Genomic DNA, 18,694 nt, shown 5'->3' with positions numbered 1-18,694 from the left:
CACAATGCTGCCTGGAATCCATGCAGCACTGCATGCTGTGGCACCCCTCCTGATACAACCCTTTCGCCCCCAGCCCTGCCCTGGCAAACCCCCAGCAGCAGGGCGTGTGAGGGCATCTTCAGAAGACAGCCTTATTGAGGTCTTCCACTGTACTTGTGCCAGGAGAATCATACCCTGGTTGATTACAGGACTTTTAGGGTCCCTTTCGGTTATCCTTTAACATGACAAAAAGGGGCCACTGTACACCACTCTAATGAATTCCCAGTTTTAACATTAACAAAGCAGTACTTCTAATTAAAATATCCATGAAAGGTTACATGCTAATTTACTGGATAATCTGTTCTCATACAGATTAGAAAAATATCAACTAAATCAACAGAATTAGTCTGTCAGTGACGCATCCATTTTCTTTCAACCATGGAATGTCACATGAATGAAAGCTTCACCAAATCATTCTTTAAAGAAAGAACACAGATACAGGTTACCTTGTTAAGACATGAGATAATGTGACTGAGGTCAATCCAAGGAGTGCCCGCTTCTGTCACCTGATGGAAAAGATGATCCCGAAAGAGCTTCAGTAGATATCGGTCTCCAGTTTCTGACCAAGTTGGGTCTTTCTGAAATCTGGTGCAAAACAAAGCTTCACATTAACAATCAAGAGTTAAAAAGATATTTGCTCATTAACTCTTCAAGATAAACACTGTCTCATTATGTAGCAGAGCTTAGATAACCTACTACCAAGTAGTAGTGTTTTCTTCCTATCACAAAGATATAAGAAGCTTTATCCATAGTTCCTCAGCTAAAGTACCTGAAGTTAAATGTTTACTAAAAGCTTGCAGGAAAGGGATTGGGAGGAAAACCATCAAAGATACCAGACGAATGCTAAAAACTAGTTATATTGTAACTCAAATCTGCAGTTACCTAACAGTCTATTTAACTGATTTTGAAAATAGGCCAGTGAAAAGTACATTGTTTCATATTAGCAGCGGACAGATAATCGGCACAAAACTATGCCCCATTCAAACTCTTCTGAAACACTTTACTATAATTACATATTGAGGTAAGCCATAGCCTTGTATATGTGCTCTCAAGCATAATAAACCTCAAATATATATGCTAAATATATGGTAAAGAAACACAAATATATATGTTCAGATAGGAATATTTTTCTTTTCTTTAAGTTAAAATTCTGATTAAAATAGCCTAACTCATTGCCTCAAGGTGTCTTTACTTCTTACTTCTTCAGAGGCATAATTGGAGATAGGATTATTCAGATCATATCTGTGAGGGCAGAAATCTTGAATTATAAACTGGATTTTATACACTGTACTATGGAAAAAAGCATTGCATCTCTTACTCTGGCCTCTCATTGATTGTTCCCAATTTTGCTAGAAGCCTAAACAACCTTCCATTCTGCACCTCCTATAACACAAGAAATGTATGATTAGTTCAAAGTTGGGAAGAAACACAAAACTTAGACACGGGTGCACACAAAAGCCTCAATGCAGCAAAACTGATCTTGTGTAACAAAATTGCAAAGACCCATCAGATTAATTTTGATGAAGATGGTTTGCATTTTCTAGAAATAGATTCATCAATACATCGCACTGCATACCCAAAGTCAGCGTTACTGATCTTTGTGCTTCATTTTCTTCCTTTGCAAATCTCCAGTCTGGCCAGCACCCAGGCCATTTTTCTGCCCCAGAAAGGGCTAGACTATCAGCTTCATTGCCTCATGGAACACCAATGCAGACTCCAGCTACCCCATTTGTTTAGGATACCAGAGGGTGGATACTTTAAAAAAAGTATATTGGGTTTTAAGATGGAGCAGGAGCAGGGTCTAGACATCAGGACCACAGAAGAGGAAAATGCTAAATTTCCTAGTTGCTTCATGCCCCTCTTATCTTGGTTACCTGGACATTCAATTTGGATTGTTTTGTTTTCTTCTCACACTTTTTTTGTTTTTGCCGGCCCCCATTAGTAAAAGGTGTTTGCTAATACTGGTAAATCAGATTGCAATCCAAATGCATAATAAGTATCAGATCCAAGACCACTTTAGACACAAAGCACATCTGTTCAAAAGGAAAGCTATAAATAAACGCGTATAACTAAAGGAGCTAAAATCCTGACACCATCCCAAACAAAGACAGCAACAAAATCAACACAAAGTATAGAACCTCTGCAATTTGGGTTTTTTTTTTTATGACACAGACAGCTGATAATCCATTTCACACACTGCTTTCCATCTCCATGTCAAGTCTGAGAGAAAAAAATTGTTCTGCCTGTATCCTAGTTTACAATACATTCTGAATACATGCATATTTTGTTTAAATAGAGGCTGTTCAAATCAGGCTTCCAGAAGGAAAAAAGATTCTAATAATGTGCCATTATAAAGCATCTCAAGACCTAGTTACTGCCATCCACACTCATGTGGCATAGCAGCTCACTTCACACACAGTGCCACTGATTTCAGTAGGATTACTCCTGAAGTAATTTACTACTTAACATGAGTAACGTTGGCAGAACTGGGTCCTAAATTTGGCAAATGAAGTCATACTGTAATACATTAGTGTGACAGCTTGATTTGAAAGACAAGAAGAAAAGGGACAACAAGATTTATACTCCTCAGTCTCCTGGAATACTGTGGAGCAGTTTGTATTGCTCCTGTAACTGTATTAATTTCAGATTATGGAGTGGCAGTGCAGCCTCCTACTTTGTCCAGCTACAAGATTTTGCATGCAGAATATATACATTAAAAAATAATAATGCCTAACGATTACATAGCAACTTTTATCTGTAGATCTCAAAATGCTTTACACAGGTAGTGAGTTTTATTATCCCCATTTTATAGATGAGGAAACCAAAGCACAGAGAGGGAAGCACCCAGAAGGCCAGTGACAGAGACAGGAACAGAACCCAGATCTCCTGGTTCAGTGCTCTTTCCACTAGGCTATATGGTCACCTTTTAAAATCTCAGTATGGGCAATGGGATTAAGGGAAACAGGACATAAAGGCATGATTTAAGCCCTTAAAACCCTAATATCCCACTTGGACTGAAGATTTGAGTTATTCCATGTTTTGTCACATGAGAGGGAAGCAGCGAAAGCCTCCTACCATGTATCTTGGTCTGAATCTTGTGGATTTGTAGTCAAAGTAGGAAGAGTCAAATCCTCTCTATAGCAGTATTATATAGTAACAGGAAAGTACACTTCTTCTGGAAGCTATACAGCTTCCAGGAGATCTACTTAGCAATACATGTCTTGACTGAATTTGAACAGTATGAGCGATGATTTAGTTGATGCGAGGGTGGCAGCGGATAGCTCTATTTTTCATTTGTTTGAACAGGAGTTAATATGGGGTAAGGAGAAGACTAATGGAATCTGAGGAATCAAACAAAGGTAGTATTTGTTTGTGCCTATTTCTAATACAAACTACTGAAAATGTTTTGATGTGCTGCAGATCATATCTACTCAATCAGAAAAGCAATCTTCATTCTATAAGGTAAGGAGTTCAATGCACAGAGAATGCCTTTTAGCTTCTCCTAAGCCTGTTGGTTCAGTAGAATGATGGTGCTTCCACTAAAACCCACGTTAAAATGCCATCATCATGCACTGACCACCTCTCAGAGAACTGGCCACCAGGCTTTTAGGTTTACAATCAGTTAGGGAGACCTCAAGCTCTGACTTGTTAAGACTACACAACCAGCACCCCAGGTCAGTCAAATGCTTGGGCTGTCCCCAAAGACATCAGTAATTGAGGTATTTATTTCAATATTATTAGGATTTCTTATTTAGCACTAAATTCTAGTTCTCAAAAAGTCAATGACAAAACTCACCTAGAGCTCAACAAGAACAGGGTTCAACTTTATAAATTGTAGATTTACCCCCCGTAGGATACTTATGTTCAACTTTTTACCACTGAATGATTTACCTTTGCAAGGTCTTCCTCTATAACATCATTTCTCATTTGAGCAGCATCCAGTTGAGTATAGAATCGTGCACCAATCATAGGCATGATATCATTTACACTGCGAAGCCTATTTTGGTCAGTCAGCAAATACCTACCAAAAAAAACAAACAGAGTAATTGAACACATCACATTTAAAGAGAGATGCCACCATATTGTTTTAACCAGATCCTATTTTCTGCTTCAAATGCTATTTTGAGCACTAAACATGCATCTGGCTCTGAAGCTGCCACTATGTCTTCTTATATAAATGTCAAGCAGCAGTATTGAAGCAGCAGAGAAAATGTTCTTTGTAACTTACCTATATGCTGTGTTTCCAGTCAATCATTGAGAGAAAGCACTCAGTATGCTAAAGAGTACTCACATGGCAGTGCAGAAGTAGATCAATGCCAGAAAGGGCAGGATTAAAAGTAGGAGATATATGCAGATTGTAAATTTTCAAGTGATGTTTTTTCAAATGAGGAGCAGGGGACAAATACTCTCATTTCTCTCTCTCTGACTGTAAGGGTGGGTGAGGAGAACAGTGACTACATTTATGAACACAAAAAAACAAATCCTATCTCTCTGGTCAGAAAGGCAGCAACCCTATTAATAAAAAAACGGACAGTTTCAGGAACTAAAGTGTGCCTATAGTTTGTATAAAGAGGTAGAACACAAAAGTTAAGATCTTAATGCAAATCCAATTATTCATATGCTATTTCTCTGACTCTTGAAAGAAGATTTTATGATATTTTGGTCAGAACACCTTAAACACCACTTACTGAGGGAATATGGGAGTTCATATTTACTACATATACCGTAGAAAATATATAAAGTTGTCTCTGAATAGCAAGGGTAATATATTTTGTTGGCCCTTTTAACCTACTAAGACGACAATTCAGTACCACTTTTTAATGCTGTACTCTTAATTTGAAATGATCTTAGACACTGTACAGAATTTAATTCTTATTTGTGTCTGAAAATATGAACTATTCATTGGTACCTTCGCCCAGATATTATCTTGCATTTGTGTTTTGCTACTAACAAATTTCCTTCAACTTAAAAAGCGGCAACAAAAATATGCTTCAATCCATACTATGAACTTACAAAATCAGATTCTTCAGATCAGAGGAATAGTTGATTGTCACCAGTTCCATAGCTTTCTGTAAATTTTCTCTCTGAATTCCCGACAAAGAATTGCAAGCCAACGCCAACACAACTTTTCCTAGTGAGATCAGATCTGCTTGCTAATAGAAAAAACAAACATAACTTTACTATAGCACTTTTTAAAAGTACTTGCAATAGTTATTTTATTTTTTTTTTTAAATGAGTATCTAAAGTAAATGCTTTTTAAAGCCCACACTATCAATAGAATTTTTCAAGATATGTTTAGTGTGCACAAAACAGAAGTCTTTATTAGTAGCAACTGGTAGGAATTATATGCATCTTTATTAACACTTAACATTCAACTGCCTATTTCTATTTTGCAATTTAAATTTTAACAAACGAAGAGTGTCAGGGCAGAATTCTATCTCGAGAAGGGAAAGATCCTTTCTTGTGGAGATCAGAAGCTTTAGAAGAAGGAGGTGTCTTCTCTCCATCCACACCCTTCCACATCCCACCCCAGCAGAGTGAATGAACTGGTGACAAATAGAACAATTCTGGTTACATCTCAGTCACATCTCCCTGCATTGTCCACAAGGGTCTAAAAGAAATGCCAGTCAGGCAACTCTTGCCTACTAACATCCTCAGGTTACTGGGCAATTAGTCATAAGTTGAAAGCAGTGCTTATGTGTGGCAGGTCCACCAGACAAGGTTTTTTTTGGAAGAAAAGCTATAGTCGGAATAAAAAGGGCTGAATAGATAATGAATTTTATTAGCCATTTTTTTTCTGCTAACTGATTACAAAGAACATACAACAAGAGATATCCAGCTAAGAAGAAATAAGAAACAAGTTAATGTACACTGGTAAAGTAAACTGAGAGCGGTTTACTCTAACACGAACAAAAAGCTGCTGCATTTCTGAGAAGTCTTGAGCTTTAGCCAGGCAGAAACCAGCTTATTCAAACTTCCCATTTATTACTATGTATGTATAAATAATCAATTCTCTCAGTGACTAAGCTTGTTTAATGAAAACAAATTAAGTCCAATTTCCTACTGTGGTCTTACACTCCCAAAGCTGTCAGGAGATGAAAATGCTCTGAAGACAGTAGTCAGCCCCAAGGGGGAGTTAGGGAAAGTAGCCCTCCAAAGAATTATGGCATAGCACTCGTTGACTCTAAAGGGAGTCTTCCTAATCCAGGAAGTATGTGGAGTGTATAACTCTTGGAAATGGGGGTGTGGGAGAAGTCATCCCACAGTGAGCCCATTTAAGGATGGGGGAGGGGAAAGAAGAGGAGAGACGGAGTGCAAGTACAAATTTAAAAAAAAAAATTTGTAAAGCTATCTTGCTCTTAGATACACATTTACTTCTGAACTATTCTGGCTATAACAGCATGAAAATGGAAAGCAGAAACAAAAGTACAACTGAACCATTAATTGTTCATTGATCTCATTTTCTACTAAAACCATAAATGACACATGAGCCCAATTCTGTAGCAGCTTCATGAGCACATCACATCCTAAATTTGTTTTCCAGTATTCACTCAAGTTTTCATACTAAATTTAAAAGATTTTTCCTTCTTTTAAAAAGGAATCTCAATTCCAACCAATTCTGATTTTTGTGGTTTTGCAAAGTAAGCCGCCCTATGCTTTGCTTGTTGTCAATATATAAGAGCTATCTTATTTCAGAAGTTTCAACAGTAACAAAATGACAGCTCATATATACAAATCACAAATAAATTTACACAGCTTAGGGAGGAAAAGATATGCCAATACCAAAGATAGTTAAAATATATATACACTGAAGCCTAAAAATGTAAAATGTCTAGGCCTTAATGAAAATTAATGTTTCAAATGGAATTAAGTTTTTCCTGGTACATATTATCTAACAGAAATCAACCTATTATAAAGCAAGCATGGCACTATCATCCTACCTGAAACTGAGCCATTAGTGCCAGTGGATTATTCTGACTGTTATCGAATGTTAAAACATCAAAGACTCCAACACAATTCACTCGTAACCTTTGAAACAAACAGGAAATAGGGAAGAGATTTGGAAAGATTTTATCTCTGTTGATTAGTTTTTTTCTGACATTTATCATATAAAAATACAGGGTAAGATTTCAAAAAAGTCATCTAAGCTCTCCTGCTGCCAATTAGCTTACTAAGAATTTTTTTTTATTAAAACAACATATGCTGCAGCTGAAAGCTTTCTAGGTAAGAACTTAAATGGTTAGATCCACAAACATACCTTCTGAAAACATCCAGTAAGCAGCACGCAAGATGTAAATTCTTCTAAACTTAGTTTAGTAAAACTCGATTTCAAGCATCAAACTTTTACCACTTCATTAGTCTTGGGCCAACATAAAACATTTTAGTCAAATTATTAGGTTGTTTCCCCATATCTGGCAGAGGTATGTAATTAAAAGCTATCGTTGCACACAGATCTCAATAGTCAACAATCTAATTTGAAAAGGCTGTTTTCCATTACCTTGTTTTGCCCGTTACTAGAATCTTTGTTGGATCCATAACTCGACATGCTAATCCTGCTGTATGAATGGTCCTCAACGCAGAGCTGAGCTGCACAATATATGCCCAAATAAGAGACTCTGGCAGTAACCCAGCATGCTGCCGGGGCAGAGGACCATCATGCTGACCTAAAAGCAAAATATAGTATCAATGAACAAACAAAATGCAGCCAACTTTAACTTCAAGGATAGTATGTAATATTTAAGTTAACGTATTTTGAAATGAAGAATTGACCAACGTACCTCACTTTCATTCTACTTTAAGGCTACGTCTACACTATGAACCAGAAGTGTGACTCCCAGCTTGTGTACACACTTCTTCTAGCTCACATCGAGCTAGCCTGCTAAAAAGAGTAGTGTAGCTGCTGTAGAATGGGCAGTGGCAGCACTGTAGCGGCCCAGAGTACAAACCCACGGTAACCCTGTGGGTACATACTTGGAGCGGCGAGCCATGCGGCCGCCGCCCAGACTACAGCAGCTACACTACTCTTTTTAGCAGGCTCGTACAAGCAGGTGTACAGCAGACGGGCATCCCACTCCTTGGCTGTGGCACAGACATGTACGCTTACTTAAAAAGCGCCACCAACGTTTTAAATGGATAATTTTGAATGGTCAAAATAGATCTTCAAAACGGTGACAATTCCTCCAATAAATATTACAACTTTTGATTCAAATTCATGAGAATTAAGTCATTTTAAAAGTTAGGATGAAAATTCAGTGCGAAAAGGCAATAGGTTTAAAAAACTGATTACTGCAGTGTGATTGTTGATGCATCACGATACTCAAAAAGCAGAAACCAAAAACGTTCCAAAATAAAAGGCATATAACACAATAAATACTGCTTATCTGCAACTGGTACCATTTTATGCCATATAAATAGAAAGGAGTATAAATTAACCCCTCCCCCAATCCCAGAGTGTACAGACAAGATAAACAAACAAGTTAATTTCAAATTTCATTCGGGAAATAAGAATGAAAGATTGTATGGTTCAACAGAATTGGAATGCTGAGCCTTATTACCCCAGATCATTTGTTTCATTGTGACTCAAATCATTAGTAATTCAGTCATTACTACAGTTCAGTGGGCCATGGAAAAGCAAAATGATTTCAAGCCATTTCCAAATCATAGCCCAAAAGCCACGCTTCTAGAACAGCAAAATACACAGAGTGCAGATCTTAGCGGTTGATTTTAATGACTGACCTAAAATAATGACTAGAAATAGGGAGACTCTACCAAAAAAAAAAAAATCAGAGGGGCGGGTTGTTAATACTGAAGACACTCAGCAACTAAATGATGTAGCTGTTTGTGCGGCTACGGTGGAAACAACGCTTCCAGAAAAGGAGTACTAGAACTAAATTTGACTAGGAAATCAAATTCGCTCTTTTCAGACGTTTCATTGGTGTTTGTTTTGGGACTATCAGGGTCATCACTGTGGCTCCTCTTAGTAAGGCCCTGATTCAACAGTGCTCTTACATATGTGCCTCAATGCTGAGAAATTTACAAGTATCTTCATCCTTTTCCATATAAATGTCAATTTGTTGGTTTTCCCCAGGAATGCGTCAACATTTCTGAGAAATTGCTCAAGACTGTAGTTAACAGCCACTGTTGAAAAGTAAAGCACATTGCTATAGATGATTCCAGATGAAATGTTACTGTTTGGGGGGTTGTGGGAAGGCCAGAGAGAGAGAAGAGGAATGTGTCTTGCTTTCATTTCTGTTAACATATTTATCTTTAGTTCACTTTTGGTGGTGAAGGTTCCTTTGGTTCAGATTTTGAAGGACAAGACACTTCCTCTTCTAACCCACAGAACTCTGGCACACCACATGGAGGCTCCCAATGATTTAATTTTAGCTTTATTGCCCTGCTGATGAATCAGTATGTGAATAATCCTCCACAAACTTTACACCAGTAGTCTCGCTTTGCACACATTTTTAAAATATCCCCTCTTCATCATTCATATCGATCACTGTTTCATGTCAGGGTGACAGGACGTTTGCTGCCTTATTGGGCAAGGCTCTGTCACTCACACCTGCACTTTATTTCATTATATACTCCTTTAGATACGGTGAACTGCAGCAGACGTGATATGCATATGCATTTGGCTGTGCTTTTCCTTTGCATATAACAAAAATTACATTTGATTCTAGTGTTTGTTTATTAAACAGATGTAATACTCGCTGTCTTAAAGGGTCCCTTTAAGACAGCGAGTATTACATCTGTTTAATAAACAAACACTAGAATCAAATGTAATTTTTGTTATACGCAAAGGAAAAGCACAGCCAAATGTTTATCTTCTTGGAAAACTGCAATTATTTGCATCACTGTAGCACCTAGGAGCCCTAGACATAGGCCAGAAATCCACTGTGTGAGGCTCTGTACAGAAACAGAACAGTCCCTGCCCCAAGGGGCTTACAATCTAAGTATCACAGTGGGAGCAATATTTGCCTTTTGATACAGAAAACACTAATGAAAGAGCGCTCAACATATGCTGAGAAGGTAAAAAATATCAAGGAGTGATTACTCAACTAAAATACCAAACTTTATTTCTGCACTAGAAAGCTGGAGTTTTCTGTGCCAGCTAGCAACTTAAGCAGTTACTGATCTGATATGCACTTTTTTTTTTTTTTTTTTTTTTTTGAGGGAAGGGGGGAGCAGGGTGTCAGACAGATCTAAAGTAGCCCAAGACAAACTCTCAATGTTAAACTGATCACTCAGACTGTTTACAGCAATCATCTCTCCTTCCCCAATAAGACAGACTACAGAGAAAATAGCACAAAATGTTATTGAGTATTTAGTTTTAGCCTATGTTAGCCCTGGTCTACGCTGGGGTGGGGGGAGAAATCGAACTAAGTTACGCAACTTCAGCTACATGAATAACATAGCTGAAGTGGACGTACTTAGATCGACTTACCGTGGTGTCTTCACCGCAGTGAGTCGACTGCTGCCGCTACCCCATCAACTCTGTCTGCGCCTCTCGCGGCGCTGGAGTACAGAAGTCGACAGGAGAGCGCTCAGGGATCGATTTATCGCATCTAGACTAGACGCAATAAATCGATCCCCGCTGGATCGATCGCTGCCCGCCGATCCGGCAGGTAGTGAAGACGTACCCTTAGAATACTGTGAGAAATAAAGATTCATAGCTACGACAAACAAAATTAACATTAATATAAATGAATGCAATGCAAATCAGTTGAAACACTCAGACTCCTGGCATATTCCCCCATTAGTAGTATTAATTAGCCCTCATTAGTAGTATTACGGTAGTAACGCAATCGAGGATCAGAACCTTGTTGAATTTGAACTGTAAATGCATGCACTAAGAAAGACAGTCCCTGCACCAGAATGCTCAAGCTACAGGACAGACAGTCTACATTTCCACTGCCGAGTTAATCTGGTCTCGTATGAGTGTTTCTAGCCCAGCCACCTATGCCACAAAAACCTCTGACCCAAGTTTGGAGGTGCTTTCAACTCATGCTAGCTGGCTTTTCTGGGGCTATAAGATAAAGACAGAGTGCTGCTTTCACTTGGGCTGGTAACCTGCCCACTTTGCTGTCATGACACAGATTAGCCCACTCAAGTGCTGACAGTCTTCCAATGCTTTCCCACAATTCCCTCCATGTGCAGAGAAAGACAGACATGTTGTCCCACAATGCACTGCAAAAGAATCAGAGCAGTTTAGCTTTCTGCAGTGCTAAGAATGATGGGATGTGTCTTCAGAAGTCCTAGCAACCCACACGAATGTGACACGCTGGCAGACTAGGTCCCAGCTCATGCCAAGGCCCCAAGCCTCACTAAACACTTACAAATGCATAGCTGGAAACCAGTCTTGCTTACCTGCGTGTTAGCACTATCAAAATATATTTTAGATGTTAAGTTGATAAGAATGTGTTTAGACTTTTATAAAATGCTTGTTGGATGCTGCATATATTGATCTCACTTATAATCTCTATAGCTCATGGCAGCAGTCCCAAACTGTGGGGTGCACACCCCCTGGGGGAGCGGAGGAACAGTTGGAGAAGAGTGTGACAGGGCCCGGGCCAGCCTCCATGTGGGGCAGGGATAGAGCGACACACTTCCAGCTCCGCTCTGGTCTCAGACCAGCTCTACCTTCAACCCCACTCAGCCTCCAGGCCTGCTCTGCCTCCATGCCAGATCCGCCCTCAAACTCATTCCACCCCGAACCCCAGCCCAGTTCCGGCCTCATTCCTTCTCCGCCCCCAGCCCAGCTTCACCTCTAGCCTCAGCTCCTTTCCCAACCCCAGTTCCATCCCCAGCTCTGCCTTCAGTCCAAGCGCCGCCGCTGAAGAAGCCTTGACTGTGTAGTAGTGGAGGGGGTCATGGACAGACAACGTTAATGGTACTGGGATGGGGGGAGCACAACTGGAAAAGTTTGCTCACCACTGGCCCACAGTGAAAAGTTACTTTGAATTGTAAACCTCTGTAATTGTGTAATTCACCAAACAGGAAAAGAAGCACTAATTAAAGTAAAGGGCTTGTTCTGTGTACAAGATGGCCCACAGAAGGCAAATGAGATATTGGGTAGCACTGAAAGAAAGTATCTGTTGATGCATTCCTAACTCCTTCCAGGAAGGGGAGACCTACACATGAACTCATCCCATCAGTTTGGACTCTGGTGTGGAGAGGATTAAAATCCTTGCCAAGGAGAAACTGAATCTCTCTTATGCTGTTTGGACTCTTACCAGGGCTGGAGCGAAGAAACAAAAAGTAGAGATTCCCAGGGTTAACCTGGGTTAGTCTAAAAAGACATTCAGTGGATGGATTACTCCATCTGTCACCTTTTGGAACCACAGACTGACTCTTTTGTGCTTGTATGTTGCCTGCTTTAACCTGTATATAACTCTTCTTTTTCCTCGTTAATAAATCCTTAGTTTACTATAGGATTGGCTACCAGCATTGCCTTTGGTGTGAGATCTAAAGTACAAATTGATCTGGGGTAAGTGACTGGTCTCTTGGGCCTGGGGCCAACCTGAATATTTTATGATTTTTGGTGCAAGTGACCATTTATCACTAAGTTCAGCTTGCTTGGATGGCAAGACAGATCGAAATGCCCAAGGGAACTGTCTGGAACTCCATGGTAAGACTGTTACAGTGATTCAGGAGTTCATATTTGTTACCTGTTTGGTGAAATCTAATTATAGAATATACCACCAGTTTGGGGTGCCTTTTTGACAGTCTGCCCTGAGGCTGGCATGCACAGTTGTTAACCACTCCAGAAAGCATGACAGAGTGCAACCCCAGTCTGTATGATGTTGAGTAGATGCACCCGATTATGGCTTTGCAGTGTGGTCACTCACATCTGAGCTAGGCCAGCCCAGGTGTCAGACCTAAATGGTGATCACTTGAGTAAACAGAGCTAAGCACTTTTCCAGAAAGTTGATAATAGTGGGATAAAACTCATGAGGAGCAAGTCAAAAAAATTCCAAAAAATGATCAAACCGAATGGACGCAAACAGAAAAGCTTTATACCAAGGGCAGGGAGTTCCACAGAGGTCCAACACACGGTAATGAAAAGGTGTGCTTATGTCACTACATCCTGCAGTAAAACACAAAAGACTAGAATCAACAACTGTAGCAGGCAAAATTTTGGATTACGTCCCCTCTCTACAGAGCAAACACCAGAAGAAAAGAATTAACCTATTCCTGGTATTCTGCAACATAATTCCACTGTCATCTTTCACAAGGCCACGACCTAAAAGACTTCAGCACGTCATGAATGACTGAAGAGATTAGAAATATTTTCAAGATGACAATTCTTACATAAGTGAGCCATTTATTTCTTGCTATAAGTAAAAGCCCATCCTCCTAGTTTTACAATTCTGCGCTATGAGGATGTCAGTGGAACAAACATTAAAGTAAACCCTTGATCAAGAGCAATGAGCTCCCCATCAGACAAAGGAAGTGGTCCCACTGCCAGAAGGTTCCCCCACATGCAAGTAAATGTAGCTGTGACTCAGGAACATTGTCTTGGATGCATGCTAATGAAACGTGAGCTAAATTGATTTTGGATTAGAGAATAACTTCAGACAATCAGAAGTCACCGGATCATATTCTAGCCTGCCAAGATTATGCTCTTTTTAAATTCAATGCTTAGCTCTTTGTCAATAGATGCTCCTTGATGATCTTATTTAACTAGTTGTTTGAGAGAGGTACTACAATTCACAGCTTGAACAGGGACAATAAAAACCAAGTTCTACCTTACTGTGAGGATGATGCACCTTCTGCCTATATACAAAGGCCCTGTTGCCAGAGGTGGCTCTACCAATTTTGCTGCCCCAAGCAGTCGCTGCCGAATTGCCGCCGCGCCCAGAAGAGTGGCGGAGCTGCTGCCCAAAAGCCTCCGTGGTGGAGCTGCCGCCGAATTGCCGCCGCGGGACACGGACTGCAGCCCCATTCTGAATGCCACCCCAAGCACCTGCTTGGAAAGCTGGTGCCTGGAGCCGGCCCTGCCTGTTGCACCCATTCTTCTCCTTTCCCTCCCCCTGTCCCTCCGCCACAAGCTGCGCCTACATTCCATAGTACTGTGGTATGGATTTTCTGCAGCAGTTTCATTTAAATTTTAAAAAGTGAGTTTTTCAACGAATCCAATATGAAAGTACAATGAATACAGTAGCCCCTCTGCAACTGGTTATTGAATTCAGTTATTTTTACACTGTCATATGTTCACGTTTTCAAGGTCCTCAGTTGTGAGGACTAGAAACAGTTTAAAATAGACTATATTCTGGAGAACGATTCTGAGGCAGGGATGGAAAAGATGGATTCAGTTCCAAATTATGTTCTTATGGTGTAAACAGATTCCTGCCTATACGTCAAAAAGGGGTTTGTGTGTCTTTGCTGAAAAACAGCTGTATTCAGAAAAGTAATCTGTAGCACTGAAAACTAATGTTCAGAGCCTTGGAGGGGTTTGTTAATAAGTATGGATAACACAGAACTTTTTAATGCATTGATTGGAAGATGTATATAGAAGGCTTGCTTGTCTTCGGTTTCCCCCCCCCAAACTAAAGCAGTATTGATCTAGGAAATCGATTTTAAAGAAATGCCATCCAATGCTGCCAAAAAAATTATTTCTAATATTGCTGGTGTTTACTTTAGCAAATTATTTAAAATATGTACAATTTTTGTGTAGTTTTTTACAACAATCTGATACTTAATTTCTATTAATTGATTATAATTCATTCAGGCAGAGTAACAGTTTAAGGTACTTTTGAGGCCAGGTTTCTACAGTAGAGGAGTTTCAGCTGGTGTAAAAAGAGACGTGACACGTTGTCATGTCTTGTAATATTTCAATACATTAAGTAATATCACACTAATAAAAAAAGAAAAAATGCTCTACCAGAAACTCCAGAACAATAACTATCTCATGGAAAGATGACAAATTCCCTTCTTGGGAATAAAAATTGATAGACAAAACAAGCAGCAAGATTCAAAGAAACTGGAATTGTACAAATAAATGGCTTCTAAACAAACAGAATGCTTTGTCTGTTGAAAAACGTACATGCTTCATCCTTAAATCTTATCCACATTGTAAAATACATCAAAAACAACATTGGATTATCACAGTATACTACCAGAAACAGAAGATATTTTATGGAATAAAAGACAGCACAGGGAAATTTTTTTTAAAAAATTAGGAAATAAAGTACAGGTGTTCAGTACAAAAATAAACCATCGTTGTTAGGGCCCCCCCCACCTGTGATGAGAAAGCTTTATACCACATCCCTTCCAAAAAATTCTGGAACAGTATTTGCAGATGACATAGCAAAATAAAAAAAGACTGACCACACTGACACCAGAAAGTGACATGTGAAACAGCTATGTAACCACAATTCTTTTAATTTAACTGTCAAAAACTAGCTTTGCTAACTGATAAGACCGAGACAAATAAGGTTGCATACCTGAAACCAAATTCTCTTAATTCACTATTTCCACAGATTCACACCAAGTTGTATGTCACTCTGTAGGGATTCTAAACCTTTAAAAGTAATAGCACCATTCAGGGCCTCATACTGCAGCGTGCTCTTTGGGAATTTATAGAAAGGAAATCTCTACTTCCATATACCCCCTGCTTCTCTTGGGAGTCTCTTCCAGGCAGGCAGACAGCCAAGAAACTCTAATGAGGGGTGGGCAAGGAATCTGTGAAGGTAGTCAAGCCTGAGAATTCCAATTATAGGTACACAATCTTATTTTCTCTCTCAATTTGCTCATTGATGCCCACTCTTGTAGACTAGAAAGCAGTAGGTAACCCAAAGATGGACGAGAAGAAACATCTGAAGGAATGCCCTGGCAAAAATGGCCGTCTGACTAGCCTCATCTAAGCAACACCATGCAAAAGCTGGAACAGTGTTTGAAGTGGCTGTTCTGCAGAGTTCAATAGTAAGGACTAGATGCTACAGGTACTGAAAACTGCTCTAGCTGTGGTGGAATTACTTTAAATACCTTCCTGAAAAACAACTTTAGTTTTGTTATAACAATATTCTACTTAATTGTACAGAACACCTAGTTTCTGTTTAAAAAAAGAAACAGAGCCCCCTTCTTGTTTCAAGAGTATCACCCATAGCTATGTCTTATCTATGGTGTACGATACTCCGAGAGAAATAGATGATGGAAAGAAAACATAAGAAAGATAGATTGAAATGTTAATAGAAAAAAATACATGTGGGAGACATTCAGAAATTCAGTCCTACTCTGAAAAATGACTAAGATAGCAGTAGTAGTTCCACGTTTATTCTCTCTCACTAATTCCATATTAAGTTCATTTGGTTTAGGACTGCTCTTTTTTTTAACTGCTAGGCCTGCAAACTTATCATGGAATCCGAAAATCAAGAGGAGTTCTTTCCCTTTTGCACATCACCATCAGTCATGATGATTCTGCAAATCAAGTTTTAATTTCATACCTGAGAACTATATGAAAAGATAATGGGGACTATTTGGTGATCATTTTGAATTGCATCTTTTAAAGGCTTGCAACTTTCATACACTGAAGATCCACTAGGTCCTGATTTAAACAACTAAGTCAAATTTAAATAGAAACATTTAAAATAAAGTCCAAAACTAGTGGTTCCAGTTTCAACAGGCAGATGTAAGAAGAGCAGGCTTGGGAAGAGTCTGTGGGTCTATTTACAGAATTGTTTTCAGAGCCAATTAGTGGCCACTTTGAGCTATGAAATCCCTAACTACTGATTTCTTTTCTAAAAAGTAACAGATTCTATGGCACGGCTTGCAGTTCACAGAACTTGGATCGGTAGATACAGTATGAAGGAAAAAATATATCTAGGAATATTAAATGTGCAGCGATTTTAAATTTGTTTCCTGTTCTTACTAATTATAGCTTTACCTTTTCAAAGCACCATACAAATGTTATTACCTAATTAGCCTTCATAACACCTTTGTGAGCAAGTAAGAATCCCCATTTTACCAAGGGGGACCTCTCAAATTACAGAGACTAAGGGGGAGATTTTCAAAGACACAAATTGCACAATGACTGTAGATGGTAGTTAAGCACCTGTTATTTGTGCTTTGAAAATCCCACTGGTAAGTAACTTGCTAAATGCCACCCAATGATAGAGCTGGGATTAGAGCTCAGGAGAGCTGATTCCCAGTCACATGTACAATCTCGTAGACCATACTGCCAAAAAGTTGTTGTAGCCCACAGTTGCCAACTTTCACGCAGTAAAGAAGCACCCAACTTTCACAATAAGCCAAAAATCAAGCTAATCCCATTTCAAAAACAAGGCCAAAACAAGCCAATCCCTAAGAACCCCCAACATTCTACGTGACTAGATCCCCCCTGGCATGCAGTCTGGGACTGTGGTGGCCTGCTGTGCACCCCTGACTCTCTCCTCCCTGGCCCCTACTTGCCAGGAGCCAATTTAAAAAAAAAAAAAAGGGGGGGGGGGGGCAACAAGCAGCAAGCTACAAGCCAAAAACTAGCCAACAAGCAACTCACAAGCCAATTAAGCCAAAAACAAGCCCAATTTCTGCGTATTTTTTTGTGGGTTTGGCATGTCTGTTGTAGCCTCCTTACTCAAGTTTCTTGTGCATTTTCTTCCATTTTTGCTGATGTAAAGTCAGAAGTTATATGAAATTAGGAAAATAATCATTGCTCAACTGGTTCAGTCTATTATTTAAAATACTTCCCATACATTTATTTTCATATAACACCTACAGGATGCTAGGAACTTTACAAATAAACTAGGAAAAGAGAGGTAAAGACCATTGTCCTGTGGTACTTACAATATACCTAATATCTGACTAACTGAAAAATTATTAAGCTGAACTTACCTATTTCTCTGCCCAACTAACTTTACACCTCAGATATCTGAAATAATTTTTAAAGTGAGTTGAATGCATTTTCCTTACCCCATTTCCTTTTAGTGAAATAGCCATCAGCACTAGGGTCATTAAAGTGTCTGCTCATCATAGTCTCTCCTCCAGCATGAAAATCGTATGCAAACACAAGAGCTTAAAAATAAAAAGATATGTAAGTGACAACAATTATTAACTCTAATACAGGGTTTCTCAGCCCATAGCTCACGACCCAAAAGCGGGTTGCCAGAATGCATCAAAAGGTTGTGGGGCTGGCTGAACTCAGCTCCACACTCCGAATGTTGTGATCTGGTGCACAGGTGCGCAGAGTTGCTCAAGTTTGGCCTAGTTGCCCCTCCCTCATGACGATGGGGGGCCAGCAAGGCCAAATTTGAATGTGTGATGGCTGCGATTCCATGTGCCAGGTCACAATGCCACTCGCACAAATTTGTCCCGGCTGGCCCCTCACCAGGGGAGACAGGCCAAACCTAAGAGGTGCTGTAGGTCCAGAAATCTTAATGCCCGGAGTAGACAGCTGAGCCCAGGCAGCTCTCCGAGACAGTAGCTGTGAGGGAGCGGTAGGTGTCACATTCTCTGGTAACTACTGGCCCCTTGATGTACTCCCCCACCCCACTGGAAGGTGTACTGCCTGTCTTCCATTCCCCATCCTGGGCTGCCTGATGTACCCTTCCTTCCACAACCAGACAAATACCCCCATCATATCACGCACCAGGGCCACCAGCTACCCAGGACTTCCCCGACTGCACCACCAGCCCCTTCTGCCCCCAACTCCTTC

General features: G+C 39.8%; 1 protein-coding gene across 10 annotated transcripts in view; it reads right to left on the bottom strand.

Annotated features, from left to right (window-relative positions):
* PAN3 (poly(A) specific ribonuclease subunit PAN3) overlaps positions 1–18,694 on the bottom strand; it is a 116,380-nt gene that overhangs the window by 5,540 nt on the left and 92,146 nt on the right. For 7 of the 10 annotated variants that reach the window (XM_037891626.2, XM_037891630.2, XM_037891638.2 and 4 more), the window contains 7 exons: positions 17,953–18,054; positions 7,538–7,703; positions 6,981–7,068; positions 5,053–5,192; positions 3,931–4,060; positions 1,358–1,422; positions 486–624 (listed from right to left, as the gene is read on the bottom strand). In XM_037891626.2, the coding sequence (XP_037747554.1) occupies positions 486–624; positions 1,358–1,422; positions 3,931–4,060; positions 5,053–5,192; positions 6,981–7,068; positions 7,538–7,703; positions 17,953–18,054 (830 nt within the window). The other 3 variants (XM_037891643.2, XR_006286359.1, XM_037891650.2) reach the window with 3 other exon arrangements.

This window comes from Chelonia mydas, chromosome 1, assembly GCF_015237465.2.
Source record: "Chelonia mydas isolate rCheMyd1 chromosome 1, rCheMyd1.pri.v2, whole genome shotgun sequence".
Lineage (NCBI taxonomy): Eukaryota > Metazoa > Chordata > Testudines > Cheloniidae > Chelonia > Chelonia mydas.
Note: the sequence above shows the minus strand (reverse complement) of the source record. Positions and strands in the feature narration are given on the sequence as shown.